General features: G+C 36.7%; 1 protein-coding gene across 8 annotated transcripts in view; it reads right to left on the bottom strand.

Annotated features, from left to right (window-relative positions):
* Positions 1-14,592, bottom strand: part of PTPN3 (protein tyrosine phosphatase non-receptor type 3) — a 136,984-nt gene that overhangs the window by 30,450 nt on the left and 91,942 nt on the right. For 6 of the 8 annotated variants that reach the window (XM_064443259.1, XM_064443258.1, XM_064443254.1 and 3 more), the window contains 5 exons: positions 10,080-10,103; positions 7,605-7,803; positions 6,574-6,651; positions 5,563-5,619; positions 599-755 (listed from right to left, as the gene is read on the bottom strand). In XM_064443259.1, coding sequence (XP_064299329.1) covers positions 599-755; positions 5,563-5,619; positions 6,574-6,651; positions 7,605-7,803; positions 10,080-10,103 — 515 coding nt within the window. The remainder of the gene's footprint in view (positions 1-598; positions 756-5,562; positions 5,620-6,573; positions 6,652-7,604; positions 7,804-10,079; positions 10,104-14,592) is intronic. The other 2 variants (XM_064443256.1, XM_064443257.1) reach the window with 1 other exon arrangement.

Below are 14,592 nucleotides of genomic sequence, written 5' to 3'. Positions count from 1 at the left end.
ACATCATCTGAACGCTCTTGGGATCTGCATGTGTTTAAATATGGAGCAAGGAATACCAAGCTGGATGGGTCCCCGTATTTTAAATGCACAGGCTTAAGACCCTGCATATTTCAGAGATTGCCTCCTGTTTGCTGGCAGCAGTTTAGCAAGTAGCCAGCATAGGTCAAGCTCTGTATTGTCGCAAAATGTCTACTGTAAGAAAAAAAAAAGCTTATTTGACTTGTTTCATTGTAACATTGTACTGGGGAGCTGCCCATGGGTATTTGCAAACATGCAGTTGGGGATCTGTGAAATTATGCTATGTTTTACAAAAACCAAACAAAACATCCCAAACTTTTGCAAGGGACTATTTGTTCTCATAGATTTTTAGACTTAAAAAGAAATTCTAACTTGATAGATTCTTTGTTGCAGTTGTGAGAACCTATAAAATTAAAACTATTTGTACTACTAATTCAAATGCAGGGAGATCTACTTTTTAGCACAGACCTATTCCCAATGCCCTGTGAGCGCATCTGTGTAAACAGAAGAGGTTATATCACCAAGCATAAGAGCAACAGTCTCAAAAACAATAAAAGTGAATAAAAATTAGCCCAGTTACCTTTCCGCCTGACCAAAAGTGCAAGCTCTCTTGTGTGAGATTCTCTGCTGGCTTTTATGAACATGACCACCTGGTCATGCGTGTGCTCTGAGATATCTCGGCCATTAATTAATACTATCTGATCACCTTCATTCAGTTTTGGAATGCATTTATCAGCCTGTTTCAAGACCAAAGAAACACATTAATGTCATTGCATCCAGTCATGTAAGCAGGAAGACATCAGGATATTAAGTTCATCACATAAGCAAAGTCTTCAGAGTTCTCCTGACCAGGTTTCATCTTCTGTTTCAGTTCTATCAAAGTATTCAGGTCTAAAGCTGTCTTTCTTGCTTCAAAGCCCCTCAACGAAGATGAGAAACAGTTCAAACAGCATACTGGCAGCAATAAAAAGAATTTGCATTTATCAAACAGCCATCACCAGATTGTTCTTAAAGACCTAAATTTCAGACTCCAAGCTGCACAACCACTAGTTACATCCATTTGCACATGAATTTCTGGAAAAAGTGGTTTGGGCACATAAGATAACACACTTCAGTTTTTATGCAGTGAATACCGAGAAGTCCAAACATGATTTTGATGAACATAATTTAGAGTAACATGACATTCCCCAGGCATGCCCTTTCTAAAATTTAAAGAAATCCATACACATTTCATATTTTTGTTATTTACCAGATTCTTGTCTGGTGGCTAGCAAGCGATATTTACAGAGAACGTTCTGCCTCACTTCATTCACTGAAAGTTTTAACAAGATGATGCAGGTACATGCTCAACCTATGATGCTCAGGTACCCTGGCATTTGTGACAAATTCTTTTGCTACCCGTGCTGCAGACAACACAAGCAGGGTTTTCCCCGTCTCACATGAAAAACTGCATCGTGGCTTGCCTTGGATACAGTAATTTAGATTAACTTCTGAACTCTAGGTTTTATTTGGCTATTTTCTGCCACACCACTTAGTATGCTTAACTCTAAGTCCAGTGTAAAGCAATTAAATCTATGGCCAGAATACAATGATGATGCTACGAAGATTATTAAGGGACTAGAGCATCTCTTGTATGAGGAAAGGCTAAAAGAGCTGGGAGCATTTAGCCTAGAGAAGAGAAGGCACACGAGGGATCTTGTCAATATATATAAATACTTGAAAGGAAGGTGCCAAGATGATGGAGCCCGGCTCTCTTCAGTGGTGCCCAGTGACAGGACAATAGGCAATGGGCACAAACACACACAGGAGGCTCCATCTGAACATCAGGAAACACTTTTTTTTACTGTGAGGGTTACTGAGCACTGGAGCAGACTGCCCAGAGACATTGTGGAGTCTCCCACGTTGGAGTATTCAAAAGCTGTCTGGACATGGTCCTGGGCAACTGGCACTAGGTGACCCTTGGGCAGTGAGGGTTGGCCAAGATGACCTCCAGGTCCCTTCCAACCTTCTGTGATTCTATAATATGAACGTGCAGGATTCTGCAACCTTTGAGTGTCAAGTAGTGTAACAATTTTATTTTCATTGCTATCCTAATTCTTATTTTGTCTAGGAAGTACTCAGCTACACAAGAGTGATATACATACAACTCCATTTCATTTGTAATATGAATGAGACACAGACCTTTACTATTGTTCTCTATTCACAGTTGTTCCCTGTAGTTCCTTAATGCCAAGCACAGGTTCCCTGAACTTTATTCATTCAATGTTATTAGCCCTATCAAAAAAACAACGCCAAACCCCTAAATGTGAACAAGGTGTTCTAATTAGCCCCAGCCATGGTTATGCCTTGCACTGATGGCTCCTAAATAAGTTTGTGATGTACTACATTACCAAGTAAAAAATAGGAAGAAATGGAAAGGAGAAGTGGTAATGATAGAACCAACAAAAGAAATGCAGAATAAGAAAAGAGGCAAGGATATGAAGGAGAAAATAAATTGGGAGCCACTTGTGTCCAAGAATAAAGTAAAAGGAAAGCAAACTTAAGATATGTATGACTGCCACAAAACAAATGAAGAAAGAAAGAAGAGGGAGAAAGGAAAGAAGTATGTAGCAGAAAGGCTGCTTAAAAAGAAAAATTTAAAGCTTCCCCCAACTTTTTCCAAAGAAAATAATGAAGGATAAAGATTGACAATGATTAAAAAGAGACACAAACGTAAACAGAAGAAGAATAGGAATTAGAAACAGACATGGTGTTCCTCAACACCAATTTAACTAGGTATTCAGAGCTCCCCAAAAGCTCCTTCCCATATTTTGTACCATTTACAAAGGCAAGACTGAAGAATGAGATTACGAATGACTGATTCAATCATACTAATATTATTGTTTGAGAAACAAATTAGTCTCTAGTGATACAAAGATCATACCGGGTCAGTCTAGGAGAGTCAAGAAGTCAACAAGAACATGAAGGGAATGGTTTCTGATCTCCTATATTTGCCTATAATTTAGATTTCTTGGCTGGTTGCTGGCTATTATTCTTTATTACAGATGAAGATTAATATCTTTGCTCAAAGAAACTTTGTTAATCATGTGACATGTTAATGCCTCAGCTCTCTTACTTGAATCATCTGATGACATAAAATATAACCTGAAGGAGAATTAATTCCTTCCATATAAGCATAATTTGTAGATTTTTCAGATACTGAGCTTTTCCAGCCAATTAATTATGTCAAAGGCTTCCTGTCCTATTGACACACCCAATGTTTCATTCTATGCTAATCACCTTGTTATTGCTCCAAGAGGCATGCAAACTATTTTTCAGTGAGAAGCTCTATTAAAAAAAAAATCATAATGACTTCTTTAGCACCACAGGACATTAATACTGTTTGTGAAAAAAATCAGTATAGGACTTTAGTTAAAAAAAGTACCAGATGCAATAAAAGGTTTTTCAGATTTAATGCTCTCCATCCTACAATCTTCCCAGCATACTAGATTGCTGCTATATTAGGTTTTTTTTGTGTGTGTTTTTTTTTTTTTACTAAAGAACTTTAGGACTTGAAAGGGAAAATAGTGACTTATTTTGGTGAGTAGATTTGCTTCCCCTCTTCCACAACTATTACAGGTTGGTGGGTTTTTTTTGTAGCAAAGTGGGAAAAAGCGACCTACAAACCTGAGAAATAATCTTAGCAAATAATATTAACTAACAGGACCCCTGAGGACAATTTACAGTGTAATGAGTGAATCTAGAGCAAGTTAAAATAGTAGCAAATACAATAAAGGAAAGGCATCACTGAGCTAAAATAACCTAAAAATGCATTCCACAGACAGCTTAACTTGAACTTTCAGATATCACCTACATTTCATTAACAGTCAAGAACAGGTGAAATTTAGTTTATGGAAAACAATATAATCAATGTTAATACTGCTACGCTCTAAAAATAAGGGTTTTTTTTCCCTCTTGCTGTAACATGATGTGATTTCTTTAACAGTGCTATTGAGTATATTATATTGGATAACTGTTTCCAATTTATTCCCTGACCCTTGATAACTTGCTCGCTTGGTGGCTTACTAGGCTAGAGAGCTAGCTGGTCACTTGTGTCTATGCCTATGCCACTAACTGCAGACAATTAAATGAAGTCTGTAAGTTAGAAGTCCAGTCCTTTTCCAATCCAAGACAAAAAAACTAGATCAATACTTCCCAGAAGACAATCTGAATCTGTCAATGGAAACCACTGGCTCTGGAGAAGCATCTTTCATTCTCTGATTGTGGAATGAGCCTGTTTGCCCTACATTAACTTCAGTACCTCAAACTACCCTTAAGTTTGCTAGTTTGACACTGAATCTTTTTAAGGACTGTTTTATTTTCACTTTGTGGATTTAAGTTATAATGATAATTTCCTACTACTCTTTTATTCAATAATTATTGTAGTTCATAAAGGAGTGCTATGCACTGCATAAGTCAAGCCACAAATCGTAAGTGTGACAAAAACAATTTCTCAGACAGTCTGTTATAGCCTGATTTACATCACGACATGTAGATATCAGTCCTGTGACTGATTATCAAATTTCAAAAGAGTCTACAAGATACAGAGTAGATGAGATTTAGAATTACGCCAGCAATATCACCTATCAAGGTTGCACTGAAATTATTTTACAAGACTTAGAAAATACACTTTGGAAGAAGGTGAGTGAAAAAAGTTTGAGATAAGATAGTGTGCATCTTCACAAATGTATATATTAATGATTTAGAAAAAGGTTACCAAGATGTTATATTACTATTTCACAATTGAACAGAATTAAATGGCTGTACTGATTCTGATGACTGTTCCACCTAGTCGATAAATATTTCCACAAGCAAAAGTCCATGGCAAAATGAGAGCAAACATTCTGCACACCCTCTCCCATCTTATAAATATTTTTAGCCCTATGGTTTCCTCAGTTTATTGTGGTTTGTCCATTCAGTAACTGCTAGCAGGTTTTTCTCCCAACTATCTGTCCTCTCCTGACCACCCACAAAATTATTTTAACCACAGCAGCCTTTGCCAAGGAGTTTCACAGGTCTATCTTACACATGAAGAACTACTTATGCATGAAGAACCTGATTTTCACTAACTTAATTCAGTAGCCCATAGTTGTTCTACTGGAATCTGCTGCTCACAGTGCTTCTGATCTTCCAGATCTCTACTACATCTCCTTTAAACTAGTTTTTTTTTCTAGGCTGCAGGGGCCCAGACTACTCACTACTTTAATGAACACTATTCCATGTCTCTCGCTCTTGGCCCTCATGAAACATTCTCCAGTTCAAGAGACACCTTTTGAGATGATGGGGGGAAACAAACATGCTTTCTACTGGTATCTTGTTTGGCTAACACTTCCATATCTTTTCATCTGTGGTTCAAGAAACCACCGGTCAAATCAATTTCTAAAGAGAACAGTTCAGCTGCTGTCTCATACTGGCTACGGGTTTCCAAATTCCTACATCTACGGACCTGTGTGAGTGGTGGAGGGAGTAAAAACGGGGGGGATTAAGTCTTAAGAATTTACTTACAGGTGATCCTGGAGTTATTCTTGATACCACTAATGGCATTTTTTGATCTACACCGCCCTAGAGAAATGTCAAGTAAATAACAACCATAAATATATCATTATAATAAGCATAAGCAGCATTTAAAACAAGTAATCCTTTATTTTTGTTTTTATATAAATTTTATGCCCTATCATTATAGGCAGCGTTAGCAAGATTGAATTTTCATCAGTAAATGGGGCAGGGGGAGGGTGTGTTGTTTTTAAATCTACTGATTTCCAGTAATCTAGACCCAGTGTCTTTGCTTAGCCATATATTTTAATAGGTGATAAACAATTCTTTTTCTAGCCCTACCCTTCAAGCAAGCCTAATTCAATACTTTAACTTGCAAGGTGGACAGTGGTCTTAGATGTTGCGATGAACCTGCAAGGGATCAGGCTGGATCAAAGTTCCCGACAACTGTACTCCCTTATTCTCTTTACGTGACATTCTATCACTGCCCCACCAATAAATGCCCAAGGTGAAAAGATCAAACTCCACCCCGATTTTGATATTATGGCTACTTTACACTATCTGCTTAAATAGAATTTCAGTGAGGGAATGTCCAAAATTTACAATAGTCAATTATCAACAGTAATTTCCATTTTCTTCATAAGTGAATTTTCACCACTCCAATAGGATTTTTAATGGATATATTCAACTGGATAGAACAAACTATTTAATACAGAGGTCCAATCTTCCAAAAGTTAATGCCTTAAATTAGGCTTCCACATTCATATTTAAGCAGCCAAATAGGCAGTCTGCTTTGGAAATGTGCCATGCCCATGCGTATGCAACAAAAATCCACAGAACTAGTAGAGGCTTATTTCTGTTGCTTTAGCATTTAAGGATTAGGCTGCCACTTCTAAAAAATGTTAGTCCATAAGCAATTTCTGTAGAATATACTGCTTTCTCCAAAGCATTGCATTAAAAATAAAGTCAAAGCACTGTATCTCTAAGAAGCATTTAAAAATAACTAAAAGATTATTGCTTTACCTTTAGATTAAATCCAAACTTCCCGTCTTCATCTGGTATGATACGCACCAAAAGTAAGTCTCCTTCAATCAGGTCATTCTGCAATACGTATTAAAAACAAACCAAAACTTGTCTAATTTTTAAAAGAAAACAGTAGCATATTATAAAATAGCGCATCCAAATTTAAATGTGCTGAACAAGAATACTCTATGTACATCCATGTTTAAAATAGGAAAAAGCTAAGGTTACAGAATATACTAATGATTGTAACCTTTTAAATTGTAAAAATAGCAACATACATAACAGCAAATATGTTCTCTGCTTGCTCTGTCCTCACACTGTTACTCTCATCCTAGCTTTCTCAACTGATAGCTGCTATTAAAAAGTTCAATGTATTGTCTTTACTAAAGGTGACTTAAAAGGAAAAAAGTTATTCTGCTCTAAGGACTATGAAGTGGATACTTTTCCCCCAGTTTCTCTCCTTGTAAATGGGTGCATTGGTATCTTCTGCAAGAGATCCACAAACCAGAGGATTAAAAGTTGTCAGCAGCTACTGGACAAGCAGGTTAGGAAGCTGTTCAGCACCACTCAAAGAGGCTGGAGAAAGGGGAGGAATGATCCGCTATCATAATGCTAGCAGGGAACAGCTGCTCTCCAGCCAGTGCAGAATTCAAAGGATGATGTTTAGCCATCCTAAAGAGGAGATGCCTGGGATAAAGCAGAGTTGTGCCTGCTATCAAGACATACAGCAGCTTGAATTATCTGATCTTTCCGTGGAGGAGTAAGATTTAATCATGTAAGTACTCCCATTCCACTAGGAACTTCCCCTGGTGATGCTTCTGGAAACCTGGACACTACGGAAATCAATGTAGTTGGCAGGCTTGCCTACTGTACTGTGGATATATTTGTGTAGTAAGACAAGATTTATTTTTATTACTGCATAACATATGCTCATCCTGGAAGATAACCACACTTTTTGTGGGTTCTTAGTCTAGAGTTCAAAGCTACATTTAGTACTAGTTTTGACTTTAAAAGGCGGCAATTGACCATACCTTATCGCAGTAGTACTGACTGGAATCTTCCGTTGGGCTACTTTTTGTAATGTTGTCATACGTTTCCAAGAACTGTTTATCGACCCCTTCCAACGAATAAGAGCCAGAAATGTTACCAACTCCATTGGGAGACTGAGCCAAGGTTTTAGGTGAGGTATGGGTCAGAGAACTCCGTGTTGGACTGTTTCCCAATACATTCCTTCATTTTAAAAGAATAAATAAATATTAAAAAGGTGTCATTATCCAGATTTTTAAATTAAATAGTAAAACATACAAATGCACTGTCCAGTTAAAAGAGCAAGCCAACTTTACACTTCAGATTTAACACTTATTCTTGAGGTGCAGGGTAACAGGATTGAAGTATGATCTAAGCCCATCATTTGATCAGTGGACATCCAAAAGAATGGACAAAACAGAACTAGAGTAGCAAAAACATTTTTAGCAAAGTATTTGGATGTTAGCAGTGAAAGGCACCATTGCAGTGGTACAGGAAATCACAGTAACATGAAGAGAACTGAACCCTGGGGGAAAGACACTTCAGTTGCCAATCCTACCCATGAAAATCTTTTGCCATCATTCCAGACATTCTTGCAAAGGACTTGTTTTTCCTCCCTCTTATGAGTGCCATCTCAACCTTATCCCTCTGGGAGAAGGTGCTTTGCAGAAAAGCCATGGAAAATTGTCAGAGAAAAAGGAAATGAAGTAACAATGAAAGTTTTAATGACAGTTAATATTTTCTGTCCTTGAGGTAGCTATAATCATGAAGACAGACCCACAGTTAAATGGGGGGAGGGTGTGTGTGCAGACCTGGCCTAGTGTGGTAAGAACCTTAAAATTCAAGGATAACAAAAGCGGGTAAGTAAATGAACACCTCAAATCAGCCAAATTGCCTGGTCGTGCTCCAGGACTGCTCAAACATTCATTTAGTTACATGCCCTCTTCTGCAGAGATTGAAATGCAGACCTCTGTCTAACACAAGTAAACCCCTTCTTTAATTGGATCAAACTCACAGATACCATACATACGAACTGCTCTATCTTTATAAATACTACATAGTACTTTGAAAACCTCTGTCCTGGGGAAAGCTCAGGTATACCTTAGACACTGTTTCGTATCACTAACATGCAGTGCTGTGTATGGCAAAAAACTAAGCCCTAGCTACTTGTATTACCCCACTGCAGAGAGACCTTTCACTTACATGATAGATCACCGTGCCCAGTGGCAGTACATCTTGCAAGAATACTCTGCACTGCTACTGACAACCCAGCACTGCGGTGAAGCGTATTTGATCCTTGGAAGTACACAGGCTGTTAGTTGTTTATTGCAGTTTATCCCTAAAAGCAACATCAAATTCTCACAGGGTTAAAGTAGCAGAAGCATACGCAAGTAAACCCTGGCACTGAAATTTGTAAATTCAAGCATTCATCTCTGCTCTGGTACTAGTCTATCTATGTGAGCTTTTCTGAACCATTTTCAGCAGCCACTGATAGCTGTTAATGAAGAAGTAATGCTTTGCTGTCGAGGAATGTAGCTTAGGCTTTTAACATACAGGAGTCACATTGCAGCAAACCTTAATACAAACATTTATTTCTCAGCTTGTGGAAATCTGACTGCAAACATTAATATTCTGAAAGCTGCCATCAAGCAAACTTATTCTTGCCATAATATTTCTGATGTTCAGTTATATTCTGTGTACTTGGCAATTGGCATGAAGTGTTTTACGCAACTTTTGCAGAATTTTCAGTTATTGTAGAAAATATTTTTTCAGTTTGGGAGATATTATTCAGTTGGCACTCTCAGTTTGAAAATACTTTGAAGTAGTGAACTATAACAACACTTAAAAGGAATTATACTGTCAAAATTTTGTTTTTATCTGACAGCTTCCAGTAACCTTCACGATTCCTGTGAGGTCAATGGTAAGCAAGTAGGTACACTGCATATGTAAATATACCTTATATAAATAAGAAAATATATAAGATATATATTTATATGTAATACATAAAAATACATTTAAAAATAATTTTAAATTACTAAATATAGACATTTTTTAAAAACAAACCACAAAATAACCCCATTTCACTTACAAGTTGAGATTGCAGATCACAGTGATTTTTTCAGTGTAGAAAAAAACTAACAATACCAGAAAAATATGACAAATTATTTCAGTTAATGCCTTCTGGAACTATGTAAAGAGTTGCCACATAAACTGTTATAAAAGTTTAATTCTGAAAAAATCCACTGATAATTTTAACCAACTCTTTTGTTAATAGTTATTAGGGGTGTATTAGGACTTAAGACTTTCCACATCCTGATACAAAAACTTCAAGTTTTTTGACAAATTTTTATAGTCTTCGTTGGTTGGTACCTTTGTATCTTCTAACCATACAAGACCAGTAATTTGGAAAAATCAGATCAAGTTATGCATTTATTATTAAAGCTACAGATTATATAGTAGAAAGTTCAAAGAAAACTCACTTTGGTGATTCTTGTTCAGATGACCTGTTAAAAAAAAACCAAACAAAAAACAAAACAAAAACCCAGTAAATGAATGTTTGTTAAATCTTAATGAAAACAATAAAAAAAGCCTGCATAAAAGCCGAAAGGTATGCTCACAGTAAATTAAAGAATACTTAATCCTACACTGGAAGTGTGAATCAGACAGTTACGGAATTTATGAAACACTCCAAAATCCCAGGGCAGCTCTAACCACTCACTTCCACTTTTGGCACAAGCCCAACTACAGACATCAGACATCTGCTACTGCAACATATACTGTGTAGGAGTTTACAGAGGCAATGATTTAGCAATACACACTACATTATTTAAGAAAGTTCTAGATGTAGATCAAAATTACTATAGATGTCACTGTATTTCATAAGAGTCAAACATGGCAAAATCTTAATGTCTAGGTTACAAGAAATAAGCACAGGCTGCTTCAGAAGAATTAATTTTCTTACACATTCTCATAATGCAAGAGCAGAACAGAGGTTGACAAAGAACTAAGACAAACCATATCTAGAGCAGATACACAGTTGAGGACAATCTAGCATGGAAAAGAAATCAAAATTTGCCAGTACGTAGCATTTTACAAGGCATTCAATTAGCTTAATCAGAAATCACCTGAAACAGCAAGCTAAACTATTTTACATCAATGAAAACAATAGCTGTGACACTAAGATAAATTTGAAAGTAAAAGGTACCAAAAAGGTGCTTGCAAAGCAAAGGAAAATTAAGGCAGATGGAATAGCTTTACCAATCTAATTAGGTAATGACCACAAAACCTGGAGTGATATAAGTCCATGCTGGAAAATACAAACATGAAGTAGTTTGGTTTGAATGTAGACTCGATGAATTTTCAGCTTACAGGAGGGAATTCACTGTATAGAGTTAAATTTTCAATTATTCTTCTCTAAAACTACTTCAGTACTAAGAATCACATACTATGTTTCATCAAAACTACAGTAAAAATAGCAGCAGTATCAGTCTCGTTATGTTTCCTTACATGTATTCTACAATATGAAGACATTCATTCTTGAAAGGCAGAGACGGTGAAGCTTGATTCCCTAAGAATTTGTGGAGGTTCGGGTTGTGTGTACTTTTAACTTTAAGGTATTAAACTTATTTTACTGCAGTCATGCCCCGCTTCTGATTCCACTAACATCCAGCCCCACTCTCCCACAGATACCTCTGGTTCTCCTTGTTTGCAGTCCCCACGTTATTTTTACCCTCATAAGTGCCAGCAGAGCACAGCAGATCCTTTGGGAATGTGCACTCACTTGCTGCCTGATCAGCCCACATCTAAATAGAATAGACAACAACCACTGAACTGAACTGTAATTGCTCAGTGAGAGGATAAGATCAGTTTGGGGTTTTTTTACTGCCAAGTCACTGACTTTTCACTAAACTTGTAGAAAACTTTGCATCTTCAAAAATTTGGCTCCTACATTAAATTTGACTGCAATTGTCCAGACATTCTAAGGTGGGAACAGAGGCAGACAGGCAGTGCAAGCATTATTTTCTTAGGAAGTCATACTAAAACTAAAGAAACATTGAATTTCTTTTCATTTAAGCTTTTGATTTCCTTGTGAGACAAAGAACAATGAAACTGTACACCTTTTCTGCGTTTTGCCACAGTGGAGCTACAGCTCTATTACAAATTCTATGTGGAATTCACGTTGCTATAAGTTAACCCCTTTCAAAAGCCTTCACCAAAATTTACACCCCATAAAACTGTGATGCAAACAGATGCAATGTCCCTATTTTAATATATCTCCCCTCTTTCCCTGCCAACAGGGTGAGGTCATTTGAGACAGAAACCAACATGGGCTTCCATTCATATACTGTATATAAACATACAGCAAGTTTTTCCTCATCTGATCAATACACATTTGGAGACTTAGATGTGGAATATAAATTCTTACTAATATTTGCTGAAGGCTTATCTGTTGAATTATTGCACTTTAATTCAAACATACCAGCTCCGAAAGATTTACTGAATCATTCTGTAACCTTTTAAAGGGGAAAAAGGTAACGAAAAATTTGACCTACAAAGCGAAAAATTCAATGCTTAAAATTCATCAGGGACAAAGCAGCTGTGCTTCTTAAAGTCCTTAGTAGCTCAGCACGCTATAGCTGCAGAATTTTGATCTCCACAACTTATAGTATTTCTAACATTTAATTACTCCCTGATATGTTAACATGAATAACTAGATGATCTTTTTCTGGCTATACAGTATTGCACATTTCACTAATATATTTTCCTTATCTCATGACATAAGACAGGACCATATTTTAAGTCAATAAAAGAGAACACTCACCAGACCAGCCATTCAACTTTTTCATCAAGAAAGAGTGCCCTTCCTTGCAAGGAGATAAAGCTTTCCATTGGTGCAGCTAACAAGCAAACACTTTAAAACTGCACGTAGTTTCTCTTCCTTAGTCCACAATATATCTAAAATGATGCCACTTCAATCTTTGACTCGCTATGGATTGCTGTGTCAGTGATAGTTTTATTATAAAGACTCTTTGCCCTAAAACAAAAAAAAATAAATCTAACTCTCCTCCTTCTGTCAAGAAGACAGAAAGGAAAGGTCTTAAGAAAGACCCCTCCTCCCCATTTCAGTGCGCCCTACCAGGGTATTCCACTATTCTGAGAACTGAAGATTATAAACTACGGCAGAGTAAAACCCCAAGAGAAAAGGGACAACTGAAACAATAGAACTGTAGCAAAACTCCCCCTTTACAAACAACTGAAGGAAACATCTGTAGGTTTATGCCCTTGTGGTGTTCTTGAAGTTCTTAAAGCTTATTTTACTGTAACACCTGCAGGGCTGGGGAGATTGAATGTGCCAGCACTTCCATTATCACCTCTTTTCTGAGAACTCACCATTAAAACTGGAATTATTACTCATAAGCCAGATATGCAGAAGATATTTACAGTAGCACATTTTTGCTGCCTTTTAGAGAAATTTTATACAGAATGACTTGCACAGTTAATCTTCAGCATTTCTACGAACAAAACAACTGTGTAAGAAGGCCATGTATATCCTTAGTACTGCATACTTAAGAGTACCATTACAGAAAAAACTTGCAGACTTCAATGGTATCCACAACTTTCAGTTATTTTCTGTAAATTCCAAACATCCACTGCCATGTCCCATAAAAGAATACTTTCAGTTACTCTGCATTGCCTCTATGGACCATATTCCAGTTTATTGACTTTTATGGAAAGTTTCATGTATTCTGATACTCTGCAATTGCTCGGCTTGCTGCAAAATTTGTCTTACAACTAATTTGCAATTCAACTTTAAGACTTTTCTTTTTGGATGCAAAATGATTGTTTTTTGAACTGGCAAGAAAAGTGTAGTACATTTTAATAAGGATATATATTTAAAAAGGAAAGGTTTACATATAAGCAAAAATTTTCAGTATTTTCATGTATATTTGAGTGGAAGAGCACAGTAAAACTCAAAGGTCTATTAGTAGTAGTCCCGAGTTCTAATTTGAAACTAATTTAAATTTTCTGAGATCCACTGCCTAGTATTAGAAGGCCATCTTCCTTGAGAAAGACTGAAGTACGTGAACAAGCACAACAGTCTTTTGTGAAATGCAGCAGATTTTGTAAGAACAAGGAATTGAACACATCTGTATATGATTAAGAATTAAAGATAACTAATTTTTTTTCATTATTTGCCATTTTCTACCAAGAAAGTAGTTACTAGGAGTTGGCTGGATACATCTGAAGGGTACCTTCATTAACTGAAGTGCTTTAAAAATTTTGTTCATAAAAGGAATTATATTTTAGTTAAAGTAATCATGTATCCCCACAGTACATTCACCAAAATCTCACTATGCAGCTACAGTTTATTGTCTATCAAAAGAGTAAGCTGAAAGAATTGAACAAATACAGCATACGTTCAGGAAGTCTATTTTCAGTGCAATACCTTCACCAGATGATGCATCACACTTACAGCAGGAGCATATATGGACTTCCAGAAATTCATAGTATAGTGCAAGTGTATTTCCTTTTTGTATACTAGTTGATCATTTCATTTCCTTCCCCTCCAACTCTGGCACTGTACATGCTATGCCATCTATATCACCAGCAAAAGATAGTTTTAGAATGTAAGTTAGAGGTTTATAGCTTTGCAAGCATGTTTGATTTTAAGAGAAAAACTTATAAACGTAATATATTCCTGCATAACAAGCAGAATTGTAGACTCAAAGTAATTTATGTTGGAAGGGATCTTGAGAGATCATATAAACTCTTGTTGAAAGAACAGCCAACATCAAAGTTAGATGAGGACATTCAGGCCCTCATCATGCTGTGTCTGAGGTTCTCCAAGGATGGAAACACCTCCACCTTTCTGTCAATGTGTACCTTAACGTGATTTTTCTGGTTTTCTCCCCGCTACTGTCTTTTGAGCATTTCCCTTACTGTAACCTGCGTCCATTGCCTCACATGTTTTTGTTTTCCACCTCCAAGAAG

This window comes from Phalacrocorax carbo, chromosome 2 (assembly GCF_963921805.1).
Source record: "Phalacrocorax carbo chromosome 2, bPhaCar2.1, whole genome shotgun sequence".
Taxonomy (NCBI): Eukaryota; Metazoa; Chordata; class Aves; order Suliformes; family Phalacrocoracidae; genus Phalacrocorax; species Phalacrocorax carbo.
Note: the sequence above shows the minus strand (reverse complement) of the source record. Positions and strands in the feature narration are given on the sequence as shown.